Consider the following 15,618-nt stretch of genomic DNA (forward strand, 5'->3'; position numbering starts at 1 on the left):
TTTTTTTTTTACACACTACTTTTTGAAGGGAAAAGGGTGTGACTGTAGCATTCTCACCTGCGGATCGCTTAATGTCACTTTCGCCACAAGAACTTGTGCCCGAGTCACATCCGACAAATGCACAACATTGGTAGGCATAAGGGACGGAAATGGACCTGCGAGCAGACACGGCATTTAGTTCGAAAAAATATTCACCATTGCAAATCTTATTTTCGTCTCAAAACATGTGGAACAATTGTTTTTATCCAATTTTTCAGGAACAAACATCGTGTTTGTAAAATTGCCATACGTTAGTTTTAAGCCACTGTGCTAAATACAAAAAAAAAAAAAAATGCATACAAGTTGAGTGACATGAATTAATTCGACAGCGTTTCCTCACCTGAGTTTGGGTAACTGGCTCACAGTCAGCACATTTTTCATCTGTGGGTTACCGGAGAGTTTCAACTGACTGAGGGCACGCAGTCCAGTCGTTGGAAGCGTAGTCAGATAGTTCATACTCAGATCCCTGCAGGGAATGATCATAACGAAGCAATTTAATATTCAAGCTTCAACGGAGTTGCAGTCTGGGTGTTCACAAGCAGGGGTGCACAGAAAAATGCTGGCGTTGTTCTCAAATGAGCACCAGAGGTTGTCATTTGGTAGTCATTGTTTGTGTTTTATGTAGTTAGGTGCAACACCTGCTAAACTACAGCTGGAAAGCCCCTGTAGCTGTTTTAACTCCTAAAATGTGAAAAAGTTTCAAAAGCTAAGGAACTAAGCTTAGGAAAAGTTCTATCGGAGGCAAATTTCCCCAGTGTGGGACAAATAAAGGTTATCTTATCTTATCTTAAAAGACTTTCCTTTTTTTGCCATGCATGATGGCATGAGAGAAACTAATGACGGACATCTGATACGCTGCTGAGGGGGGGCTTCATTGTGACCGCAATGATGAACCGTTCATTTAAACCTTATTATAGCGAGCTAATTCACTATTCACCACACCTATTTACATACATGTCACGTGCATCCGCTTCCGAGTGAAATGCTTGACCGATAAAAGTGCGTTTACTTTTATCGATTGTCGAGAAAGTGTTTTTGGATCAACCCAGCAAATCCTTGAACTCAAATGGACTTTGAAAAATTCCAATCTGCCATCACCATACAGAAAAAGCTCTAAATGATATGAGATAGAACACTGTCACAGGGAAGGTGTCGGTGCTAATCTTGGCTGTCCGTGCAGCATTTGATACGGATGATCCTAACATACGTTGAATAGGTTGGAAACTTGCATGGGGTTTAATGGACTAGTCCGAAAATGGTTTCCCACTTAGAAGAAAGGAGTTACTTTGTGACCATTGGAAGTTTTGAATCAGACTGAATGGCCGTGACATGTGGCGTCCCTCAAGGGTCAGTTCTTGGACCCCTTCTGTTCAGTCTGTTTATGTGACCTATGGGTCAAATGCTTCAGAATGCCAATGTTGGCTATCATAATGCAGATGGCACACAGCTATATCTATTAATGTCCCCAAATGATTCAGTTCAGTCAACGTATTGTGTCAAATTTGGTCCTCAAGTGCCGCTGTCCTGCCTGTTTTCCATCACTCACAGGACCGGAGCTGGACATGGCTGGTTTAGAGCAAATTAGCAACTGAATGAACCAAAACAAACAGAGGTAATTGTTTTCAGCAATAGAGAACAGAGGATTGCAATTACAAAACATCTTTTGAAATCAAAGGCCAAGTCCAAAATCTTGGGGGGTGCTGATCTACTCAAGACTTTCAGCAGTCCTAAAATCAATCACAAAAACAGTCATTTACCACCTCAAAAACAGATTGAATGTTCTACATGCTCCAAGCAGACCAAGAGAACTTCTCCATGCTTTTATTTCCAGTAGACGTGATTACTGTAACGACCTTCTTACTGGACTCCCTTAAAAGAGCATCAAACAGCTGCATCTCATTCAGAACACTGCAGCTCGGGTTCCGACCAGAACAAAGAAATCAGATCATATGAATGCCTCCCAATTAGCTGTAGCATAGATCTTAAAATTCTGCTACGTAAATCACTGAATGGTTTGGGTCCTGAATCCTATAAATATAAACTTTGTAGGGTTCTGAGATCTGCAGACTTTGGTCAATTAATGGAGCTGAGAGTTCAAATTAAACATGGTGAAGCTGTATTTAGCCATTATGCTGCACACAAATGGAATAAGCTGCCAACAGAACTGAAGTCAGCACAGAGTGTAAATGCTTTTAAATCTTGGCTAAAACTTTGCCCCCCCCCTCCTCATACCTTTAATAAAGGTCCTCGAAACATTTTTTTTTTGCTTTTAGTCATTTTAGAAACCCACTTTTATTTCTTTACTTTTAATGTTTTCTGTTAGTGTGTTAAATGTTGTCAAAGTACATTCTAGTAATTTTTGGAAGCTGCTTTTGTTTTCTCCGCTTTGATGTTGAATGTCGATAACTGTCATGTTTGGAAATATTGCAGGTGTTGTGCCTTTGCTTGTGTGAAGCGCATTGTGTATCAAATGTGCTATATTAATAAAACTGCCTGGCCTTGTCTTTCCCATGCTTGCATGAAGCATGCACACACCCCAGCGAGCTACGTCATACATATTAAGTTCTCATTAAAGGGACAGTACACGAAACAGTATTACAGATTTTTTTTTTAAATGACGGTGTTGAAAGTGACACCAGTGCTATTTTTAGACACAGCAAGATACCACCGTACTACCGTAATGCCCCCCAAACCTAATTTTTAGAGCGCAAAACCGCTGTGACTTGAACTGGTGCGCAATATTCAATTTCCAGTCCTATGTGCACCCCTGGTTATAAGGTAATCATTTATACTTACAGATTAGTGAGAGCAGCAAGGGTGAAAAAAGCATCATTGTGGATGAATTGGATTTCATTTCTACTCAGGTCTCTGGGGAAAAAAAAATCAGAATAATTCAGTTCTGCAAGATTTCAGGGCATCCGTGTGTGTGTGTGTGTGTGTGTGTGTGAGAGAGACACAGAGACACAGAGAGAGAGAGAGAGAGAGAGAGAGAGAGAGAGAGAGAGAGAGAGAGAGAGAGAGAGAGAGAGAGAGAGAGAGAGAAATAGTGAACTGACTTACAGTAAACGGAGAGCTGTAAGACCTTGAAAATGTTCTCTTCCTACTTGCTGAATTTGGTTGTGCTGAAATGTTCTGTTGATTGAAAGCAAGAGGCCATGCAGACTTTCATTGTTTGAACAAGATATGAATAAATTTTTCATTTTTAAGGACATTTTCAAGCTCGAGCATTCTTATGACGATCGAGACTCACATCTCCTGCAGTTGGATGCAGCCCTGAAGGGATGGTAACTCCTTGATCTCATTGTAAGACAAATCTCTAATGAGGGGAACATAGACGGCTAATTAGCTCACTGGGAACATCTGAAATGAAGGCGTGACGACAACAGAGAGTCAACACACAAGGAATGGAAAGGGAACGTTTCTTACAGCGTCCTCAGCAGCTTGAGATCGTCACACAGACCAGCGGGGACAGACGATATCTTGGTCCCTGAAAGTGTCCTGGGAATGCAAAAACCTCATCAGCCACCACTGTGACGCACACAATCGAATAAGCAGGGATGATTCATTCAGGTTCCCTCACAGGCTCTCAATGTTGTTTGTCCACGTGAGGATTGGGAAGTCATGCATCATGCCGGCCCCACGCAGCATCCTGGGAGACACATGATGAGACAATACACAATGTAGAAATAATTAGACCAAAGCAGAAGACAGCAATGGAAATATGACTGAAGCAATCCAGTGCGTGTACAGCATACACAACCTAACACACATACAAAACCTTTACGCACATTGCCATTGGCTAGATTAGACAGGGCTTTGGTCAGAAAAATGTGTGACTTACAGGGAGTGGAGGTCAGACAAATTCTGGAAAGCCGTGGCACCCACAAAGGACAGCGGGTTGTCATAGAAATGTCTGCAATGTGGGACAAACATTTCTTTCAACAGGAGTGGGCCCATCTTTTGGACAATGTATGCAAACACTGAACAGTGGGATTTGTCCTTTAAGGGGTGGATGTTTGTCTTACATGGTTCTTAGCAGGGGGTTGTTATGAAAAGCCCCATCTGGTATGGAAGCAATATCGTTGCTATGGAATCCCCTGCAAGAAAAAACACCAAATACAATGGACAGGTTGAGAGACTTGGCATACATAAAATGGACACCTGTACGGTACATATGTTAGGTAAGTAAAACCACATTCAGGTGAATTTTGCATTTTCTGCAATGGACATCACAGGGGGTGGGCGGGGGGTAAGGCCTTGGTCTGACACATGCTGGAAATGAAAGTAATACATGCTGGCTGCTTTTTACTGACTGAAAGGACCTTGAGTTGAGAGTTCCATAGACATTTTTTTTTTTTGGTATTGTGTAGTGTATACACAAATGCTACCCTACTACGACTTAAAAGTTATCATTTTTTCCCCTCTTGTAGCCACTAGATTATTGCCCTCCTTATTGCCCTCCTCATGTCTGGGAACTTTTCCGCTGCCTTTTTCTGCGCTCGTTGCCTCGTCACTTACTGTCACATGGTGCAAATTGGCACGTTTCTTGGACAGGTGAAACTTTTGTTTTTTGTTTTTTTCAAACCTCGCAGTCGTTGACCAACTCATGATGTACAATGTGTGGAGGAGGGAGAGAACAGTGGTGTCATTATTCCTAGCTGCCATCTCTGAACAAGAACGTTCACACTTTTTCTTCACATTGCTCCCCAGAAAAAGTGGCTGTCTGGAACCCCTCTTTTGTTGGCCCAGACAGTTGTGTGAATGTGCCACATTTCACCAAAATCGAATTTCCCAACTATGGAAACCTTCGTTTTCCATTGAGATCGCTCACTGGTTCGTAGCACTGCCACCAGCATCACTTGCATTATACTTGCAATTAGCTCTGATTACCAACAATTGGACGGATTTGATGGAGTAGACTTCATGGCTACCTGGCAAGAATTGTACTACACTGAAGGCATGTAGTTCAAAAATTCAAACTTGCACAAGTATTACCCAAAATATTTTGAACTAATGCCACAGTATGTTCTAATGTCTAAATGTTTGAAAGAAAGTAGCGGCTATATCGTGAAAGAAACGTCGTTCTTGGCGGAGTTTGGAGGCACATTCAACAATACCTGTACAGTCATCAGATGACAAAAAAAATCTGAGCGATAACACAAAAAGGGATATATATACTTACAATTCTTTCAGTTTGGGCAGGGCTTCTATCGCTTTGGGAAAAACAGCCAGGTTGTTGAAGTTAAGATCCCTTTCAATGAGAAAAGACATGCCGATAAGCAAACACTTCCCCAGCATTTTGAAGTGACAGAATCTTTACTTCTAAACGCAAATACATTATCTACAAACACAACTTGTTGACAAGCCACCATCACTTGAACTGCAGATGTATTTAACAGTGTGAAAAAGATCTGACTGCGTAGGGTGTGGGGGGCTGTTTTAATCAGTTTATAGTACTGTGAATAAATGCAAAAGCACCCAACTGTGTCATGATTATACAGGGCAGCTAACAGTCTACCAATACAGTAATAAAAGACGGAATGGATTTGAGATGATAAATGTAATACTATATACATTCTCGCCACATTCTTGACCACTTTCTTATTAAAAAAAAACTGATTAAAAAACAAAAGAATCTGAAAATGCAAATTACAAATGCATTTGATTCAATATAGGCTAATTTCAGGCGAAGGGAGAATTCTGCGATGCATTGCCTTGTCGGTAAATGCAGTTAGCACCAATAGATGATCATTTTGACTTCTCTGTTAACCACTAAAGAAGTCTGCATGCACTATGGCTGTCGCGGTCATTAAAGGATTTTCACGGCTGTGTGGCAGGAAGAAGCAAACAGTGGGAGGGCAGATTTGATAAGAATCATGTACTTTGCTCTATTTATCCTCAGCAATTACGGGAGGAAGTGGAGACAATGATGTCTGGAGGACCAGGGCAAAGGTGGGGGTGGGGGACATGCGGGGGAGTTGTTAACACATGCACCCACACGTACATACACTCCAACTCACATGAAATCATGACTTACAGTGTTTCCAGGTTCTCAAGACCAGTGAAGCAATTGTTGGCAATCCCCGTAATTCTGTTGTTGTGAAGATGCCTGAACAACAACAACAAAAAAAAACAGCTTCACTTGCAGTGCGTATGACAAATATGCTTTGCCAGCCAGGTGTACTGGATTGATGAATGTGGTTTTAATAATCTGGCCCAATGCCTGTTCACCAGTGACTTTGGGAGTTTGTATTAAGTAGGCACAGATTTTTAACATCAACCGTCTAAGAGTGATCAACCACTCGGATACGAAAAGCATCACCACATTTGAATCGTTTTGTTTTATTTGTTTACATTTTTGAATTCTTTAAAGTTCAGAAAGTAAAATACTATTATACAAACTTTCTGTTGTCGTAATGTTGTTGATCGTAACTCACAGGCATGCATCCTTTACCAGCCTCAGGTTATTTTAGTAAAGCATGGAATGTTCTTTGTCAGTCGGTCTCCTTAATTAATGTTTAACAAAGCGCGTAAGCAGGTCGATCCAGTTTTAACTCTGTTATCATATACGAACTGGAAAGTTCCCTGACTCTGCTTGGGCCAATTCAAAAAAATAAAATCATTATTTAAATTCTGTGTCAAGTGTTCTGTGTCAAACATTATAATAAAAGATCCGTCCCCAAATTTTGTATACCACTTACATTGTTATAATATAGAATGTGCTATTTACAGAAGGTTAAATTAATTTAACAGTAAATTCCTTCATTGGCATTTATGAACACATTTGACTGTTGTGAAGTGATTATTTCTGTCAGTTTTCTTGATTTAAAACTTAGTAAGTAAATAGCTGGCTATCAAACGGAAAGGTTTTATAGCTTCAAGGAATGCAAGGGATAAAGTGAATTAAATATGGAGACACATGAACCCATGAAAGGTTAAGTGTCACAACGGTCAAACCCTTAAGTTGTTTAGTTTGCGCTTCAATTGAACATGACAATTACAACAGTAACGCGATAAAACTTACAGCACAACTAGACTGGTGAGGTTTGCAAAGGCGTTGTCTGGTATGTACAAGATGCGGTTCAGTGCCAAAGTCAGCGCTTGTAGGTTTGTCTGGTGCTGAAGAGAACCAACTGGGACCTCTGTAAGGTTGTTGTCATCCAACCATAGATGTCGAAGTTGCTGGAGATCCTCAAAACTGTCGTCTGGAACTGTGCTAATATGGTTTGCATCGAGTCGACTAAAGGAGACAGGTGTGGGGAGGGGGGGTGGGGATAAGACAGGAATTAGACAAAACAATATATTTGGGGTGCTTATTTTGTCCAGCAAGGTTTTATATATGGTATAAGTGATCATATAGCTCTTGTTGACCAAATGAAACATCCAGTTTTTAACCAAGAATGACAAAATCTTTAATATTCCCGCAATAGTCCCCCCACCCCATCGAAACCAATGTCTTGTCACCTTGGTATAGGTAATGCTGAACATGTTTAAAAGACCATCCAATATAAGGATTATGCCACACTTGCCCTTAAAAAAAAACTAAACTCATTCATGAAGTTGTCAAATTACACATATTTGCATTCCTGACATTGATTTTTGTGGTAGAATTGTGCTTATTTCATTTTTGAGTACTCGGAGAAGTTTGGTTTGGGTAAGTTGGCTCAAATTGGGAAAAGGAGAATGACAAAAGAAATTCTTTTCGATTGGACATGTAAGTGTTTTAACACCGTCACCGAACTGTTTTCTGCCGTTATCCTTCCTCTCACTGTGTCTCGCCCTCCCTCAAAATTCCTCAAGTGTCTGTGCTGGAAGGAAAAACAGTCTTGATTGACATTTAGCTCTATGGGGCTTCATACAAAGTGAGCGGTGGCTCCACATGAACATATTACTACAGCAAGAGAACCTGAATTCCCCTTGTGAGGAATACATTTATACATGTACATGCACTGTTGTCCTTTATTGCAGTTTTTCCCAACCAATGGTCCGCCAGTGAATTGTGGGGTATTCAGAGACATTTGACAATTTATTTCCAAGAGAAGTAAATATTTTCATTTATTTCATACGCCTGTCAAAAACCCGACAACATTTTTTCCATGGTAGGGTTACACTATTTTGGGATTTAAAAAAAATGATATTTAGTTTTGATTTCTGTTTGAGTATTGTTTTTCAAATGTAGCGAACTAATTATTTTTCAGAGCGGGTTTATTAGTTGTTTTTTTTTTTAAATGGTCTGCTTTTAGTTTAGTTCTTATGGCTTTTATTTTATTAGGTTTTTTTTTAAATACGGTGTAATTTTTTGTGTACATTAAAAAAAAAATCAAAAACCATCAACATTCAGTATTGTGTAGTTAAAAACTCAACAACAAAAAAATATATTTAACATTGAAAAACGAATTATCCACAAGTCAAATACAGGCACTGCATAACAGTACGTAGACTTTGAAGTACAGGAAGTGCAATGCATGATACAGCACAACTTTAATATCTTAAATAAAACTAGGATGTTCTCGCTTTCCAACTTTTAAAGTGAATTTGTGCCTTATAATATATCTATAATAATAATAATAAAAAGTGATACATTAAGCCCATCTCCACTGTCTGAGTGTATGTGTGTGTGCATGCAAGTAAAGAGGTTTTTGGAACTCACAGAGACTGGAGAAAATGAAGATTCTTCAGGGCCGCGCTCGGTACTGTCTTCAGTTGATTATTCTGGAGCATTCTAAAGATTAAAAAAAAAAAAAAAGATATCCATGTTTTCAATCAAACCAATTGGTTTAACAGATACAGTACAAACAAACCAACTGCAATGGTAAGCTCTGTAGGATGTCTTCAATTTGTTGACATTTGTAAAAATATATTCTGATTGGAGACAAAATGCCACAAATTAACATGTTCCCATAAATAAATGCATAGCCTACCAGTTTTGGTTCAAACTCAGGGTTAGAACGGTGCAACATAACAATATACTGCAATATAAAAAAAAAAAAGCATACCGTATGTTGCGACCCTCTATCGTTTATATTGTTATTTTAGATGTTAGACCATCACCCCTACGGAGGAAATCCTGCAGGTTTGTTTCCGCTACTCACCCTTTTATTCTGCTTCGTAATATGCTTTTGTCGAATGGGGCGGGGCGGATTTGAATCAGGAAAACCATGCACAAATATTCCAATCCACCAAATCTTGCAAATGATGGAACCTCAAAATTGGCTTGCGCTCCCCTTCCAAGCATACACAAAGTGCAGTGATCTATCAGTGATGTTGGGCATTGGCAAAAAAGGCTTCATGGAATGAGTGAGCTGCCTTTCATGAGGTCACAAACACCTTCACCGCCGTTACCCAAGACCCGAGAATCCTCACACTGGAATCCGTGCATGCGCAATGCCTTGAGTGCTAGATTGGACTGTAATGTACTCATGTACAGTAAGAACTGCAGTGCAGACTCAGTAAATCAAGTGAGAAAGCTCATGTTGACCCATGGTCTGAAGTCCTACTCAATCCTCCCAGACACAGGAAGCTAAGCATGCCCTGTTCTCTGCAGCCATTGTCTGGACATAGTCCCTCTCAAAATCCCCCAAGATTGCAGACCCCAATGAATGGGGCGGGGAATGAAATGCCAGAATCCAAGAGTGGGTGCCACATTGAACAGATCTAGTAGATGTCTGCCAGGCAGGCTTGCTGCTCCTCCGCTGTTGCTATGTGGTATCTAGTAGGTGCCATTGAGCTGCACTCTGCTGTAGCTTATTGTGCAGATGCGAAGGGGGCTGCACTAATCACGCATGAAAGTACACTAACGACTTAGGTAACAACAACGTAATACATTTCTTCTTTCATAAAAAGAATGCAGTTAAATTATGTTTTTCATTATGTATTGACATCTAAGAAAACTGTAAGTTTGATAGGTGATTAGACATGGGATAGAGAGATGGCATCATCTTTGTTGTCTTAGTTTTTTATGGGTGAATTACCTTAAAAATAGTATTTTGACCTTAAAATGACCTTGAAACAGATAGATGACTGGTCCGTAACACAAAAAAAAAACCCACATAATTAAAGCGGTGCTGTACAAGATTCTATTGCTAACAAGGGCTGAGCTATGGCATTACAGCCTTCTGTCGCGGCCACATTTGATTGTCTGCATTGTGGCCATCAGGTAGTGACCGCAACTTGCATGCGGTGGTTTTTGCAAACCTTATGCCCATACCTATCACAATGCAAAATTCCAAAAACTTATCACAAAGTGCACACTTTGTTCAAATTTTCTACCTAATCCTAAAATTCAACCTCTGAAACAGTTCATTTATGAGCACTTTTACTGGGTAAACGGTAGGCATTCTTACATGTTACTTGAAACATGTTATTATTTAATTTCCTTTTAATTCTTTGCACTTAATTGTATTCCTGGAAAACTGGTTGTACTACCAGATATTTGGAATTCTATTTCCATGGCCATGGGATATTTGTTCTTTATTTGTATTAATCTTTTATTCACCTTGATGTGTTTTCTATATGAAGTATGTGTCCAATAAAGAAAATTGTTGTTCATTTCATGTCGTTTTAAAGACAAATACTATGTTGGGACATATATTATCCACAGGATATAAAATTACCTCTATTGGATATATAATATTTCCATATCGCAAAGCACGATAATGTTCATGTAATCATTTATTTTTATCCATGTATTTACAAGATGCAACGTACTTCGAGCACTACAGGTCCACTACTTTTAGGGTCTTGAGGAAAGAGCTCACTTATATATCAACAGGACTTTGTATGCACGTGTATGTAATATTATGTACTTTTTCAATGTGTGAGCTTTTGAAAGTATACTGCACTGTGCAGACAAATGTGAAGTGTGCAGAACTAATCTTTACACAAAATGTGTAAACAAAAACAGTTGTTGGGCCAGGGACAGAAATAGCATTTTGTCCATTGCAACTAAGAATGAATTTGTATGTTTTGGGATATCACTAACGAACAGAGCCACAAAGTTGGACCACCCCATAGTGAAATATTTACTTTTCCCCCACTTGTGGGTGGAAAACTTCACACTGTCACAGTGTGTGTTTGTATCTACATGAGAGTGTTGACAGTGGTGGCGGCAAGGTGGGTGCGTGCTTACAGGACTTTGAGCTGATGCAGTCCAGACAGGGCTTCAGGGTGGATGAAGGATAAGTCATTCCCGGCAAGTCTCCTAGGAAGACAACATAAGTAGAAATTTACAACAATATGGAATAACATTTTCATGTTAAACGGAGACACATATGCAGTTTATGTCTGAGGAAAACAAAGTGAGGCCTTCAACTGAAAAGGTCTCTGTGTCGACACCTCGAACTGGGTTCAAGCTATCAGGCTGAACACGGACGGGGGCCAAGGGTGTCAAAGACACGTCTGTCATGGCCTGTTGTCACTTTGTCTGTCACCCAAACAGGATTAGAACTACTTCCAGATATCCCGTCCCCAAATTATTTTCTGGTGCCCCCTACTGAGTATTTTATTTGTTTGAGAGAATGAAACAAGTGTATATCTCGAAATGAGAGAGGGCCAGTTTGTGAATACAGTCATTCATTTCTCTGAAGAGTAATAGATTATTTAGTGTATGTATATAAACGAGTTTTTTTTCAACTTATCCTCACGGTACCCATAAAAGTGAGTTGGGACACCTCCCTTTCCTGTTGCTTAGAAAAGTTGTTCAGAAAGTGTGTGTGTGTGTGTGTGTGTGTGTGTGTGTGTGTGTGTGTGTGTGTGTGTGTGTGTGTGTGTGTGTGTGTGTAGAGAAAAGGTTGACTGTGACACACAGTCCAAGTATACCATCAGGCCCGAGAGATTAGCAACAGATTTATCACCCTGCAATATGAGTCTGACCAGACTAAAACTCCTGAAACAAGAGCTGTTGGGTGTGAGTCCGAGAATCAAGGCCGACTGTGTTAGAGGACCACATGCCTCTCATGACCCAGAGGAGAAGAACCGTCAAAACAAGAGCTAAATACAAACAGTGTATTCAATTCATTCAAATGACTTATCTTTCTGGCTGTCACAATGTAATCATAAAACATTTGGAAAAAAAAAGATACGTTGCAGCGGCCCAATCTTTGCTTTTGTGACCTACACCATCATGTGAGATAACAAACGCAGTAGAGCAAACAGCTTTGGAATTCAGTTATCTCTAAATAACACTCATTGTAATTAAGGAGACACTAAAACACTTTCTGCCAAAGGCCTCTCTTTGACTTAAGTAGATTTGAGTCTACAAACAAAATAGCAGAAAGCATGACAAAGAGGGCTTGACTGTGCACGGGTGAAGCTTTAGCTCTTCTTTGATTTGTTTTCATCTGATAGGAGTTTGGGTTGTTTACATTTTTTCAGACACCAAATATAACTTCAGTCAAATAAATGGATTATGAAAGACATCTAAACTTTAAATATAATTTTTTGCGAGCAAAAACTAGCAAACACTGCTGCTGTTGCTGTTGAGCAACCTCCAACTGGGTCCCAAAGCGGCTCCCAAAGCCGCAGTGACCCGGGTACCTGCAGACCCAGTTGCCGGCTGTTGACTGGGAACTGTTCGTAGCCCGAAGGCACGCCCAACACCGCTTGGAGGTCTGCTGCTGCTGTTTCTTAAAGGGATCAACAGGCCCAGATGCCCCATTTTTCATTAAAAAACTCCTTTGGTATTCTTTGATCAGGACAATGATATTTGCTTTACATTTCCAATTGTATCAAATTATTTGGGGGACTTTTTTTTGTTTTATTTTGTGAGCTCCATCATCCACCATCTACATTCCTGCCCTCACCTACGGTCACAAACTGAGGGTCGTGACCAAAAGAACGGATTCAAGCGGCCGAAATAAGTTTCCTCCGCAGGGTGTCCGGGCAAGATAAAGTGAGAAATTCGGTCATCCTGAAGGCGCTCAGAGTGGCTCAGGCATCTGTTCAGGATGCCTCCCTGATGAGGTGTTCTGGGCATGTGCCACCAGCAGGAGGCCGCCGGGGCAACCCAGGACACGTTGGAGAGATTATGTCTCCCGTTTGGCCTGGGAACGCCTTGGGATTCCTCGGGAAGATCGGGAAGAAGTGGCTGGGAAGTGGGAAGTCTGTGCTTCCCTGCTCAAGCTGTTGCCCCCACGACACGACCCCGGATAAGCGGTAGAGAAATGGATGGATGTTTTGGAGAAATCAGTTAATACCCAACTACTCTCAAAATGCCCCATTCTTGTTGACAACAGTTTTAAAATCACAAAGGCCTAAACACTCCTTTGATAAAATATAAGGTAGATCTGGTTTCCCCGCGAGGAGGAAAAACATGAAAGAATGAGAACATGTATTTCCTTTAGCCTGTCGGTGGCGCTACCACTTTCTTCAGACGAGACTATCATCAAATTTGAAAAGACAGGGTCATCTGGGTCAAGTTATAGCAGCTTTTATTGGTTGAGTTTTCAATTAGCAACATTAAAGTTTTGTTAGACTCCAGAGGCACACAGCCATTAAGCCCACCTCAACTAATAGGCTAACGCCACTGCAGCTCTGCAGCTGTTCGAGCTCAATTAGCGCTCGGTTGCTGATACAGCCAAGGGTAGCGGTATGAAATTAAGCTCTTACTGGCCTTAGATAATTTCACACCGCTTACCGTGTCTGTATCATTTTGTAGTGAGATAACAGCGTTTCCTCATAGGACCTCATAATTTAAGTAAAATCTAAAATATTGGGCAGATCGCTTTTATTTTTTTTACTGGTTGAAGTGGACAGGAGCAGAGCTCTGCATATGAATTTTGATGACCAGTGGTCACTGTTTTCAGACACGAGGTGACAAGTGAACTTGACAAAACAAGCCAGGAAAGAATATTACAAAGCTTTGCTTCCTTCCCTCAATTGACAGGCTGAGATGCAAAAATAAATAAATAACAATTTTAAAAAAGGGGCATCATTAAGATGTGCTAAATGTGAGAATAAAAAAATGCATCGAATCACGACTGAGTTTTTTTTGGGGGGGGGTGGATTTAGTGATGACATCATTTTTTACAGTGATCTATTATATAAGTGGCAATGTTCAAGCCAATCAAGTGTACCTCTAAGGGTGGAAAGGAAAACCTGGTTCAGGTTAAACATGAAGAAACAACTTGGTTAATGTTGAGGTTACACATCTTGCTGACATTTAGGAGAGCAAAACAACGTGGGTTTGGCAATATTTGCATTTATAAAAAAAAAAAAGAAAATAAATGAAAAAAATACAACAATTAAAAATGCCTAAATCACAGTACATTCTGCCTAAGTCACTTTTATTTTAGTATTTGATGAAAGGTCTTTTTGCTTTTGCTCACCTGTTCACACATCTGGTTGAGTGTTTTTGCTACAATGTCATTGTGTTTTCTAAATATGGTGTCTTTTCTGGTTTTCCAAAAACATTCAAAATCACAATCATAACCCATCAATCTGTATTGTGCTGTGTTCATTCTAGAAGTAGGGCCAAAACCAGGTATTATAGGGTCTGGGTGAACTTGACCAAAAATCCCCAAACCCTAATAACCTATTAGGTGGCCTTCTCATTTGACCTGCAGAAATGTAGCCACTTATTATATTGATATGTGTATATAAAATGTACAGGTACACATTGTACAGGTGGCAGACAAAGAAAGAAAACCTACATCCTGCTTTATTGTGTACCATTAGAATCCTGGTTACTTTTAAAAATAAAATCACACTGTTAAGTAGGCAGGGCATATCTGTCATCATATATTTTTAGCTTTGTTTGTGCATTTGGCAAGAAAGAATAGAACAGAGCAAGGTTGCGTGACTACGAAGAAGGGAATATTCCTTCTTGGTGTCAGTTCTTGTCTTGCACAGGTATGACTTGCCCTCCTTTCCCTCCCTGATCTCCTTTTCTGTCAACTCTCTCACCCCTCAGGGCTGCCGCTCTGGTTCACTGACACTGCAACAGCCCTTAAGCAAAGAGGCCCTCCACCACTGCTCAGTGAAACAAGTCTTCAGACACATTCCAAGAAAAACGTTAAGCAAACGTGCACACAAACTGACACCATGTCATTCAAGATATTTTTCTCAAAAAGAGGACACCACAACAAATATTTTGATCAGTTTAAGAAACAAGCACTGCCTCGATGGAGTACGTCTTTGGTTATGGAAACAATTGTTTTTTTTTCAATTCATTTTTCCCATGAAGGGCTGGCTGCCGCTATCGAAGATTTGGGGATTTGGATATCCTTCTGGAAATGTTATCAAATAATCGCGTATTGGGATAAAATAAAAAATGAATTTTTTTATTGTTTAAAGAACAACTATGAATATGGAAGAGAAAATAACACATTCCACTTTCTAATGAAAGGCCAGCCTATATAGGGCACTCACGGAGTGTAAGTTGCTAGTCGCTAAAATTTGCAACACGCTCCATATCATACATTGTGACGGCAAGATAGACTGGGCTCCAAGTGTCCAGTAGGGTTGACAAATCACCCACGCGCTGTAGACATACATACATACATACATATATACGTGTGTGTGTGTGTGTGTGTATGTATGTATGTATGTATGTGTGTGTGTGTGCGTGTATGTATATATATA

The 15,618-nt window shown here is 40.1% G+C and overlaps 1 protein-coding gene and 1 long non-coding RNA gene across 2 annotated transcripts in view; one reads left to right on the top strand and one right to left on the bottom strand.

Moving 5' to 3' along the window:
- lgr4 (leucine-rich repeat containing G protein-coupled receptor 4) overlaps positions 1–15,618 on the bottom strand; it is a 32,655-nt gene that overhangs the window by 3,653 nt on the left and 13,384 nt on the right. The window contains exons 3-16 of the mRNA XM_019867241.1: positions 11,168–11,239; positions 8,690–8,761; positions 7,064–7,279; positions 6,077–6,148; positions 5,222–5,290; positions 4,065–4,136; positions 3,881–3,952; positions 3,620–3,688; positions 3,466–3,537; positions 3,290–3,355; positions 3,100–3,171; positions 2,836–2,907; positions 380–505; positions 58–155 (exon numbers count right to left, since the gene is read on the bottom strand). Of these exons, the coding sequence (XP_019722800.1) occupies positions 58–155; positions 380–505; positions 2,836–2,907; positions 3,100–3,171; positions 3,290–3,355; positions 3,466–3,537; positions 3,620–3,688; positions 3,881–3,952; positions 4,065–4,136; positions 5,222–5,290; positions 6,077–6,148; positions 7,064–7,279; positions 8,690–8,761; positions 11,168–11,239 (1,220 nt within the window). The remainder of the gene's footprint in view (positions 1–57; positions 156–379; positions 506–2,835; positions 2,908–3,099; positions 3,172–3,289; positions 3,356–3,465; positions 3,538–3,619; positions 3,689–3,880; positions 3,953–4,064; positions 4,137–5,221; positions 5,291–6,076; positions 6,149–7,063; positions 7,280–8,689; positions 8,762–11,167; positions 11,240–15,618) is intronic.
- The window catches only part of LOC109514305 (uncharacterized), a 12,906-nt gene continuing 9,944 nt past the window's right edge, over positions 12,657–15,618 (top strand). The window contains exon 1 of the long non-coding RNA XR_002167964.1: positions 12,657–13,209. This is a non-coding gene — a long non-coding RNA (uncharacterized LOC109514305). The remainder of the gene's footprint in view (positions 13,210–15,618) is intronic.

Source organism: Hippocampus comes, unplaced genomic scaffold (genome assembly GCF_001891065.2).
Source record: "Hippocampus comes isolate QL1 unplaced genomic scaffold, H_comes_QL1_v1.1 scaffold2, whole genome shotgun sequence".
In the NCBI taxonomy this organism is placed as follows: Eukaryota; Metazoa; Chordata; class Actinopteri; order Syngnathiformes; family Syngnathidae; genus Hippocampus; species Hippocampus comes.